General features: G+C 40.2%; 2 protein-coding genes across 5 annotated transcripts in view; both read right to left on the bottom strand.

Annotated features, from left to right (window-relative positions):
- Positions 1 to 5040, bottom strand: tmem119a (transmembrane protein 119a). The gene is made up of 2 exons (XM_039803826.1): positions 4977 to 5040; positions 1 to 2256 (listed from the first exon to the last, which is right to left on the bottom strand). Exon 2 carries the CDS (start codon positions 2244 to 2246, stop codon positions 1497 to 1499), a length of 750 nt encoding a protein of 249 aa, XP_039659760.1. The 5' UTR covers positions 2247 to 2256; positions 4977 to 5040; the 3' UTR covers positions 1 to 1496.
- A 2218-nt stretch (positions 5041 to 7258) lies between these two features.
- LOC120560931 (coronin-1C-A) overlaps positions 7259 to 11681 on the bottom strand; it is a 44936-nt gene continuing 40513 nt past the window's right edge. For all 4 annotated transcript variants that reach the window (XM_039803821.1, XM_039803822.1, XM_039803823.1 and 1 more), the window contains 6 exons: positions 11150 to 11269; positions 10645 to 10749; positions 10416 to 10561; positions 10110 to 10167; positions 9733 to 9975; positions 7259 to 8814 (listed from right to left, as the gene is read on the bottom strand). In XM_039803821.1, coding sequence (XP_039659755.1) covers positions 8695 to 8814; positions 9733 to 9975; positions 10110 to 10167; positions 10416 to 10561; positions 10645 to 10749; positions 11150 to 11269 — 792 coding nt within the window. In that variant the 3' untranslated portion in view covers positions 7259 to 8694. The remainder of the gene's footprint in view (positions 8815 to 9732; positions 9976 to 10109; positions 10168 to 10415; positions 10562 to 10644; positions 10750 to 11149; positions 11270 to 11681) is intronic.

Here is an 11681-nt window from a genome sequence, read left to right as displayed (position 1 = left end):
TCATTATCAACAATTTTATTCAACATAAGAAAAACAAAACTGCCATTTTGTAAACAATAAAACTCACAGAAGAAGCACCTGTGTGAAAACATCTGAGGACAACAATCTGAGGTTAAAGAGTAGTTAAACATGACAGAAGTCATTGGTTTAGATGCTCAGTCATTAACTTGAGTAACGGGACAGTGAGTTGGAGAGTTTATACAAATGATCTCCAGTGTAATCTGAATTTTTAATAAAAGAAAATAAGATGAATATGACAAATATACCCTTCTCAGTACTTTTTTTTTTAGCCACCATGAGTCAAAGTTAAATCTATTACACCAGCAAAACAGGCCAGCTATCTATCCCTGTACTCAAGTATTTGACTCATTACAAATTATTACATTAAAAACAAAACCCATAATTTATCTTATACATAAGTATTACTTTTAAAAACAAAAACTGATTCACAAAGTTTTTATACACCAATGAAACACTGCTCTTAATGTTGAAGGCAGATCAGAATGATCAACCACATGTAGACAGATGTCACGTAATCAATATATATGTATGTATGTATGTATGTATGTATGTATGTATGTATGTATGTATGTATGTTTTTACTTCCCAGAAATAACACAGTTGTAAATTGTGCTTTTGGTGTAAAGCTTTGAGAATTAGGCTCTTAATGTAAAATACAATATGCTATGACATAAAATAACATTATGCAAACAAAATTAAGTAAATATGAATGTAAATATAAAGAGATTATTTGTTTCTTATCCAACAAATCAAGTTTACTGGCTTCTCACTTTGCTTTATCTACAGCAGCAAAGATTTATCTCTAGATAACAGACTGGTTCAGCCAAAGCTCTTAGCTGCTGAAAAGATGCCACGGCGTACAGCAGGACATACTGAGGAGATTCCTCTGTCTAGGCAGGCATATGGAATCATACATCTCTGTATTAAAAACACATTAACACTTACTATTTTTGTCATTTCTATTTGGAAAGGATGGGGAATTACAGGCTGCCCATTTGTTATTTTTAAAATCATTTTGTTGTTGTCTTTCTCCTCTAACAAAAATCATATCCATGAGAAAATGGTTTATTTCATGGTTTCAAGTGATGCTACTTCATCGGCACAGTGATATGATATTAAGCGGCTGGGACTCTGTGGTAATCCTTGATTAAAAAAACAACAACTGGTTGGCCACTGCAAGACTAAGGACAACGAATGTAGCAACACAATTCAGTATTTTGATTTCTAGTCACATATCTTCTATCATTTTCATTTTTACATCAGGCATTAGTTCATATTTTCATGAACATTTAGATTTAACTGTTTTTTTTTCATATAAGGGCATGAGCCTCACAAATACATTTTCTTTTTGGCAGTTGTAAGAAGGTATTTCAGATTTGAATCACAATGTGTGCGGTATAACCAACCTTTCTGATTTTGTTTTTGCATGGTTGCAACATTTTCCCTCTTATGCAAACATCAGGCTTGAACATGCCTTAGTGGTGGGCCTTTTTCAGGTGGCAGGTGCACACTGAATGAGCGGAGCTGGTGCTGGGGCTGGAGCTCTGCTGCACCTCCTCCCTGCGCTTGGGCTGCTCTTTGTGCTTGGGCTCCTCTCTCCGCTTTTCCACCTCCTCTGCCTCCCTGACCTTTCTGACGTCCTGGCGAGGTGACGACCTGACGTCTCTACCCCTCTCTCCCACCAGAGCCTTGGAGGGCACGCGTAGGTGTTTGGGGGAGGCCATGCTCTGAGTCTGGACCCTCTTGACATGGTCGACGGCGTACGGCCTCTCCTGGATCTCGCTTGAATTGTTGCGTCCGCCTGTTTTATCAGCCACATACTTCTTGTTTGGATGAGGAGGGGGTTTGTAGGCCTCCAGCTTTCTCTTATGACTCATGGCAGAGGCACAGCAGATGATGAAGACCATGACGATGAGAAGAGAGGACACGACGATGATGATGAGCAGATTCTCCTGCAGGAAGTCCACTACTCGGGTAAAGACGAAGTCCTTCAGGCGTATCATGGTGGTGGTGATGGTGTTGGTGATGGTGTTGGTGAGGGTGGGAGCTCCGGTAGCAGTGGAGATGTGAACAGGTGCTCGAGTGGAGAAAGAGGTTGGAAATAGGAGCTCTAGCTCCGCTTCATCACCGCTGCCGTCCACGGATGTGTTGTAGAACAGAGGAGTAGCGTGACACCGTGAGAGCAGGGTCACACAGGTGATGAGAAAAACCAAAAGGGACTTCATCTTCTCTGTCCTGCAACAACAATAATAGCTATCTTGAATTTAGAATCAAAAGGGAAGGAATAGTTCCAGATGTAATCTTTTAGGGATCCACTATGGTTTGAGACCCCTTAAAGGCTAAAGCCGGGAGGTTCTTAGCTTAGCTTAGCTTAGCAAAAGACTGGAGATGGGGAAACAGCTAGCCGGGCTCTGTCCAAATGTTACATAATCCATCTATCAGCACCATAAAGCTCACTAATGAACACTTCTTCCAGTTTGTTTAAAAGTTTTAAAGGGATTTGTGTGCTGTAACTATTTATTGGCGACCTGCGACCTGGTGCGGTGACTTTCTGGAGTCTCTCTCTCAAGGTGACAAAACTCCAGCTGTAGAGGTGCTGGTAGGTGTATTTTTTTTTTAAACTTTGGACAGAGCCAGGCTAGCTATTTCCCTGTTTCCACTCTTTATGCTAAGCTCCAGCTATCTATTTATTGTACATGCATGAGAGTGGTATCAATCTTCTCATCTAACTCTCAGCAATAAACCTCAATGTTAAACAATTTCTTTGAAGTGAAAAATGTCACACTGAGTTCGCAACTGTAAAAAGCAAAGATTAGAGAAAAGTCATAAAAACACAATTTGTGTTGCAGACCTGTTTTTTTTTCTGACTTCCTATCTTTTTTAATAATCTCGTAACTCCTTATATTTTTCTAGGGACCCATTGATGGGTCTCAACTCTCAGGTTGGGACGAACTATACTAACTAGTGTCAAGCAGTCTTTCATGCAACAGACATACCGAGAAAAACATTGTTTTTAAGGGCTTTTTCCATCTGAAATGTAACTGTTTTCTAGGCTTTCTGTCGTTCCCCATCTTGCACCAGATCTATTTTAGCAGGCAGCAGAGTAGCCATTACTTACTCGGGGTGGAGACAGTGAGTTTCTTGCTGAAGGCCTTATAATTTGTAAAGTAGAGGGAGGCCACCCATCCACCACACCAAAGCTAGGAGGAAGCTATATTCCAAGGGGAGCGCAGAGGCGTGGGAGACCTGTGGCTGTGGCCTCTATATTTACACTGGGCAGCAGCTGCTGTACACCAGCCCACAGCAGCACAGACCTGGTGAAGATATTTCTGCTTCCAGAAAAACCTGCATTTACTGACAGGACAACTCACTGACTGAATAAACTTCCTAACCAAATATTACTTTTCTTCCATTATTCTCTATCCGTCCTTCTTCTTCTCAAAGTGAAGTAAGCTTTACCAAAGGAAACCAGTGGTAGAGTGCTCAGTCTGTTACCATTTAGAATATATAATTACACAGTGCTAAGCTGTAAAGACAAGCTTCTAATCAGCAGCATGCTATAGTGAACCTACTGCTGCTCCAATTTACAATACACAGTGTGAACCCCCCCCCCCCCTCCCTGTGTGGTCGAACATACAGTACATACGTATGTACTCTGCTGGACCACATGTAGGCTGGGTCTTTATCCTTGGATGTACAGCTATAGGACAGCCCTGCCCCCTAAATCCTCATAATTACAGCCATAAATACACTTCCTGTATTTCACTGAAGGGTCCACATTACCTCCAACTGAAGGCCATCAGACACCACATATGCAATTAATCCATTCTATGACATTTGAGTGCTTAATGTCTCAAACTCTAGATTTTACTTTCATTTACAAAAAGATTTTCAAACCCAAGGTGCCATGTTTTTATGGCAGCATCTTTACAACAAACAGAAATGTCCTACATGTCTTGGCCAGTATTTATTACACATTTACCTCAAATTCAGTCTGATATGTAGTTGTTGTTTTTTTAAAGTTGGAGTCTTGACCATAAAATGAAAATACATGTAAGCATGTTATAACAATGCTTGCGCAGACAACACAAATTTGCAAAGATGGAGCCACTGGCAGAGTTTAGACCATCTCAAAGCATATTCTTAAATGTAACAATATCAGTGTCTACACTCGGTAACCTGCAGGTCTTGGCATTAAGACTAAAAAAAATACTTGAGATTAAACATACGGGATAAACAATGATTACATCAATGACAATTTAAATAGAAACATTGATGTTAGCAGGATTGAAAGAAGCATTCTGATCTTTTACTTGAGTAAAAGTAAAGTAGCAATACAACAATGTAAAAACATTCCATTACAAGTGAAAGCCCTGCATTTTACATCTTAATTAAGTAAAATAAAGTATTATAAGCAAAATGTACTTAAAGTATCAAAAGCAGAAGTACTTTTAATGCAGAAAAATAGTTGTCTGTTATCAGTTGTTATATATTATTTAAAAAAAATATTACAGCTGTGGAGTTAAAGATAATTTGAACTAAGTTATATTCGATTGGGTAGTTTAATCTGTAACAATGCACCATATCTTACGAACTGCAAATCTAACTGTAGCTATTAATTACATGTAATGGATTATAAAGTTGATATTCCTCCCTGAAATGTAGTGGTGTAAAATTATAAAGTTGCATAAAATTGAAATACTCAAGTGAAGTACAAGTATCTTAAAATTCCAGTATTTGAATAAATGTACTTAGTTACATTCCACCACTACATGTTAGTTTTATGAACTAACTTTGAAGAATATGAACCAAATAGATGAGAAGATTTAAAAAATTTGACTCAACATGTCAGTTTGGATACACACTGTTCTGAAATAAATGAAAATCTGGCTATATCTTTTACTTTCTTGATAACACCCACTTTAAATTCTTTACAAATATAGATATATACTTACAGAATGTGTTATCCCAGGTTTATCTTCTGAACAGCAAAACACAGTGCAAAAGAAAAAAAAAAAGGAAAAAAAAAAAAAAAAAAAAAAAAAAAGGGGGCCCCCCCCTGTTTTTTTTTTTTTTTTTTTTTTTTTTTTTTCCCCCCCCCCCACCCCCCCCTCTTCTCTTCTCCTTTTTTTTTTTTTTTTTTTTTCTTTTTTTTTTTTTCTTTTTTTTTTTTTTTTTTTTTTTTCTCACTGCAAATCCATGTAGGATTGAACCTTTTTCTGAATTATGATAGAGGGAACAGCCAGAGAAGTGATTCTGTGCAGGTTATCATGCATGGGGTGCTGAATGCTAAACTGTCCCTGGATTGGGTCTTTATTTTGTATGAAAGTGTAATTCACCACAACTTGTTAGACTTAAACTCAGCCTGAGCTTTCTGCTTTGAAACTCACTGCAAAGATGTTGCAGTCAGTACACGAGTCCCATGTTTTAAAGGAATGGGTATTTCTGTACTTGGCGGGGCGAGTCCCAAGACTCCTCTGCCTCCCACTGAGTCCTCTCTAATTTAGTCCCCGTTGATTACAGCCTGTAGGGCACACAAGACCAGCGCAGAGAAAGCAGCCCCTTTCATCCCCAAACACACGTACAGAGCGAACATATGAACTACATGGTCTTTTAGCAGCACTTATCTCTGGATACGTCTCTAAATATGCAGGTTGTCTATTTAAGGCTGCTGATGCCTCCTTTCTCATTTTATTCAGTTATTTTGACAGATGGTGTGAGATGTTGATATTACAACTGGTCAGCATGACATTTTGTGAAAAAGGTAGCAATTATCCAGGTTCAAGAACAAATAAACTAGAGTGAGAGATTCTTCATACGGTTTCTTTGTGACTTACAACAGTTCTTGACTCAAACACAATAGCACTACAACTGTTAGTACACTCCATTCACAATCTCTAGCCAGCTATTGTATAACTGTTCACCAGTACACTTAGGGCCAGCCAATACAAGAGAATAGGCTCAGATCTTTCGGTTAAAAACCTTCCAGTAAAGTCAAAAAATGACAAATCTCAAAACAGTAATGACTGAATGCAAACTATACAATGATGCCATTTTAAAAATTGTTTATTAATTTTTCTTATAATCAATGTTTGATACTTGAAGCAAGAATAATGAACAAAAATGCTGAGCAGACCAACATGAGGCTTAATCCTGGTTCGTGTCAGATTTTCTTTCTTCTATTCATGACCCCCGATCTGCTTTTCTCATTATGCATTATAGCAAGGTTCAGGGAACACAGACAAAGGGAAACATTTAAAACCCACCTCCCACACAAATACCCTCTTCAGCACAACCACAGAACAAAAATGAAATAAAACTTTAAAAAAAATACAGAAAATATGGTCATTATTTACGCAGCTTTCACTCAGTTTTCTAGACCTAAATTACAAACATACATCTGCACATTTCTCCAACCTACAGTGTCCCTTTGGATCTCTATTCACTACTCCTCAAAACTTCGCTCTCATGCCAACAGTGCTATAAAAGAATCCTCTGAGTGGCAGTCCGATATACAAGATAGGGCAGTATAATTTGTGTCGGACACACATTTTTGTAGCACTCTTCCGGATTTCCCGTCACTATTCTTCTACGACTCGCTGCTCTAATTGCATCTCGAAGCCACGATGACTCAAAAAGGCTTCTCGGTTTGACATCATTTTTGAAGATGTTTTGAATACCCGTACGGAGGTGAAAGTGTCAACATGCCAGGGGCACATTGCTTAATAACAAACCCTGACCACTAATGCTGCCTGGTGTATTGTGGGATGGATTGACAGGACTTCATGACGTCATTCAGGTGTCTGACACAGTACTTTAGGAGCAGGGTCCTTTGAACATCGTGTTTGTACCGAGAATAGCACCTTAAAGTGGTTTTAAATCCGGGCACCTATTGACTCTTCCATCTACTACACAAATCTACTCTCACAACAGTCCCCTACAAACACTTCCATGGTCACCTCTATGGCACTTTCAGGTCTTTACAGTGGTAACAAATATTGAAGGCAAATAACTACTACCCGTCTCAGCTTCCCAATGGAAAACTCAATTCAATGGTTCCTTAATTTTGTGATAACTATACTGAACAGGGGCATCTGGAATAAAAAAAAATAAAAAAAAGTGGAAGTACTAAGAGGGATATAAGCACAGCTGGAACAAGAAACAGGCTAAAATTAACAGTGACGCAATAAGCCAACTATTCAATTCATCCAAGTTAGAGGCAAGTCTTGGACATCCCCCATAACCCCCAATAAGAAACAAAGCAAGAACATCCAGATTGACAAGTACCCAAAAGACCAGAGACATGGGGGCACATATTCACAAACAACTTAGGCCTTTAAGGTCTATCATGAACAGTTCCTGTAGCAATCTCCAGTTTTATCACCAGAAGGTTTTAAATAGTCAAGTCAATGTGTGATTACTTGGTGTCATTTCATGTCAATTCCGGTTTAGTTTGTACAAAAGATACGGATCTGAGATGGTATCTAATGCAAAGGAACAGTGACATGAAAATAATCCCACTACACTTGACTCCACTTGTAAATTGCGCAAAGCCCGTGGCTACTGAACACAGATGTCGGTGACCGGAACCGCTCACAAAAACAAAGCAGAGCTGAGGTTGAAAATCAACAAATTTGGTCTTTTCATGGGCAGCACGTAGATGTCACTATAACAACCAACCAGTGCAACCGAGTCACTACAGTAGAGTGTTCACAGAAGGAGGAACTTTTTAGAAATAGTTTTTCCTGAAACCAAGAACTGCCAATGAGATTTGTGGAATGTTTGTCGTTTTTCTCCAATAAGCACACAGTGCATGTTAATGAAGCAAGACGGAAAGGAATGCATGTTTATGTGGACTATTGTCCACAGTCAGAATGACGGGAAGCGACAGGAATGAGAAGGAATGGCAGAAAGCAAGAGTAAATTTGTGCAGATTCAACACAGATGGCGAACATTGTCATATATGTAATGACTGTGGCTTGGTGTAGACTGTGGCAGCTAAATGGGTCTTCAATCTAAAATTGTATTTCCTCCTACTTACAGTTTGAGATGTCTATCTCCCTAGCCATCCAACTTATTTAAATTATTTTAATTTCATAGTGAATTATTAATGACCTCCTTACACAACCAGTCTACTGCACAGAGGGTCCCCGTTTACATTTTGACTCTTCCCACAAAGAGAGAGAAAGAAATACTGTTAAGGAGGTGTAAACAAATGGTACAATTTGGCAACATTATAATTTTGGCTTATAGTTACATGAAACACGGATACCTACTTAAAACTAAAATTGGGGTATCTGATGGCAAATGTGGACTATTGATATTGGAATGGTCTTGGTCATACTGTACTTCTAAAAATGCAAAGGAAAATGCAAAAACCTTTTTATACAAGTAGACAAAATAAAAACCGCCACACAATAAAAGGAATGGAGTCCTTTGTCACCAAAAACCAAAGAGTATTTTCTGCTAAATTTGTCACATGTCCTTTTTCCACCTGTGTTAAACTGAGGGTCGGGGGCTGGCTAAGAAAAAGTTCATCTGGAATGTTGCTAGGGGTCGGTGATAGGCAGGCCCTCAGACGAAACACTGTCATTGAGATAGGCAGTGACTGGCCCCGCCCACCCCCCCAGCCAATGGAACGTCCTGAATTGTAGCGGGTTGGGTATAGGGTCCCTAAATGGCAATTTTGGACATTTGATCTTCAAGTTTGATGATTCGCTTCTCCTGACTGCTGACCAGGTCCTTGAGGGATTTGATTTCTTTCAAGATCTCCTCCAGCTTGGCTTCAGATTTCTGTGGGAGACACAAAGAGACGAGTGAGACTATTTAGCATCTTTGTACACATTGCTCTACGCGCAACAACTGCCCTGCTGTGAAACAAAGTTTGAACCAATGTCAAACCTAAGGCACATCACAATATTGCACAACACACTTTCCGTCTCAAAGCCGCTACCTAGAGCCTTGGACTGTATATGCAATGTGGCACGATCTGGTACTCTGAGGGTTAACATGTTTCGCCAGTGCTGGAGCCCAGTGGGCTGTGATTACAGAGCAGGACTGCAGAGAGACACACATGGGCTGGGTCCCAGGCGGGTGGCTGTGTTGTGGGTGAGGTGCGGCAGGACGCCCAGCAGCAGGCGCCCAGAGCAGCAACAGACCCCTCAGTTTGTGGGACAGCGAGTGGGTTGAACAACATCTACAAACCACCTTGTGAAGACTGCCAGCATCTGCCTTGCTTCGAACATATATAGTTGGTTTGCTTAACACTCTGAGCCCCACAGAGGCAGCTACACAGACACGAAGCCAGTGGTGAGGTGCATTCATGACTGAGATGGAGGTGGCGGTCAGGAGTCAGACAGACTGATGTCTGAGTGACAAGGTTGGCTGGGAAAGATATTAGTAATGACTATCACGTGAGGGATTGTCTGGTGGGGTCGACAAAACTTCTTCGTTCTTCTTAGTCTTTTATATACCTTGTCGTGTTCTTTAGATAAATAATTAAATTACATTTTCACTTAGACTTCCCAATACCATGCAGTCTAGAGCTGAAACAATTAGCAGAATAGTCAACAAATTAATTAACTTCCTCTTCTTAATGGATAGTGTGATCGGTTTCATATTGCCCAGCTCTACTAGTGGAAAATTGACTAATGTAATTCTGCACTTCATTTATCAGACACTCTGGAGATCTTAGAAAAAGCAAATACTCACAATCAATGGAGTTGAGGAGGCAGACTTGTTGGCAGGGCTCGAGTTCTCTGAGTTCTTGGTCACCTTGCTGTCCAAAATGTTCTTTTTGACCACCTTGAATTCGCGGTGCTTGCCCTGGACGTAGCCATTCTTGAGGGAGATGAGGATGGGGTCTCCATTCTTGCCATCAAACCACTCCTCAGCCTCCAGGGCAGCGTCGGGTCCAGATGTGTCTGGGTACAAGTCGTCCTGGAACAGGTCCGACTGACGGGGAAGGACAAAGCGACAAGCTGTGAGGAAAACTCTGCAACCAGCACGTTTTAAGACAAGGCTTCACTCGGCTGCCTGCGATTCAACACGAGGTCTGGTAGCTGTGTGCATTTAAGACGAGGACTCACCTTTCTTGGTACAGTCATCACGATAGGCTCACACTTCCTTTCATGCAGTTTATAGAACCTGGCAACATACAAATTCAGATCAATTACCGACAATTCAATTCATTATGAAACAACAAAGGCAACAGATAGTGTTTTAGGACGGTTTACTGTGGACTGTCCCTATAGAGATTCACAGTTATGTCACGATCATGTTCTGCCACCAAGTGGTGAAGCTAGGAACTCCACATTATCTCTGACTGACTAAAATCATAACGCAAAACAAATTCTGGTGTTAGAGATGATGATTAGCCATCCATCTTAGCATACCTCGCAATTTCGCACTTATTGACATCAAGCCCCCTCTTGGGCATGTAGCCCATGCCCCTCTGGGGCTCCTTTGTGGCAAAGGTGCTGAGGAAGTGAACATACGGAGCCTCGTCCGTGATTTCAAAGTAACGGATGCTGCTGTCACCCTGTCAAGAAATAAAGAAGGGTTTTATTTCTGTATTCACCAATGTGGAAATGAAACTATTGAGTGCTCAAAAAGGGAACCTACCTTCCCACAGAGGTAAACAATGCTGGTGTCTGGGTCATAGAAGGGCAAGAGCACTCCGTTGCTGGTGTCCATCTCATTAACAGTCATGGGCTCCTCCATGTTATCCTGAAAAAAAACATGATACATGCTGATTAATTAGTTCTGTTGGAGAGACTAAGAATACAGAAACATAGTGCAGAGGAAAAGATAATGGCCTTCAAAAAACAGGATGAAGTTGTTGTTAGCCTTAAATGGTTGTACTATTAATAGCTGTGAATATGTAGAAGATTTCTTAGTTGTGAATATGGTGTTTATTTTTAACTTGTGTGTACCATTTTCATTTATATACGGTACACTTGGTCTCTGAACAATCTAAAGACTATGGTAGAAATCCAGTATTGCAAGTTCTTAAGGCAACTCTTAGATTTACATTTCACATAAATTGATAATATAATAATAGTGTAAAATGTAGAACCTATAATCACTGAACCAATGAAGTGCAGTCAGGATACATGAAGCAGCTTACCGTGTTCCAGAGGGCGAGCTGTCTCTCACTCATGCGACTGAAGCCTGTGGTCAGGACGTTGCCATCAGCCAGGAAAATGGCCCTCATGGGTCGAGCGCCCTCATGTGCCTTCTCCTTCTCCTGTCAAGTGTAGTTTACAGGTCAACACAACACGTATGGGCTCTAGTCACTATTTCCTGGGTGGTTTATTATTATGCCCACTTTTTACTTTAACTACTGTTTTTTTTTGGTGTTTTTTTTAGTGTAAGCTCTACTTTAAGATAAGTGGCAACACAAACCATTTCATTTAGATTAAACTTAATTGTTTTCACTTCACTTTCACTGACTAGGGTCAGAGTCCGCTATGCTGCAATGAACTTAAATCCAGTGATAATTCAGTGTCATACTCAATATTAAGGGAACAAAGTTGCTGAACCCAGGCCTTCTAGCTGAAGCAGTCTGACTACCTGCAACCCCATCTTGCTGCACCAAATGTAATATTTACTTCTCATATACTACAACGGAATATAAAAAGAGAAAATTGCATGACAAA

The sequence above is a fragment of the Perca fluviatilis genome, chromosome 6, assembly GCF_010015445.1.
Source record: "Perca fluviatilis chromosome 6, GENO_Pfluv_1.0, whole genome shotgun sequence".
Taxonomy (NCBI): domain Eukaryota; kingdom Metazoa; phylum Chordata; class Actinopteri; order Perciformes; family Percidae; genus Perca; species Perca fluviatilis.
This window is presented reverse-complemented; position numbering and strand designations above follow the sequence as displayed.

Excerpts from the sequence above, each read along its gene's own strand:
- tmem119a (XM_039803826.1), bottom strand. The coding sequence starts at position 2,246 with ATGAAGTCCCTTTTGGTTTTTCTCATCACCTGTGTGACCCTGCTCTCA.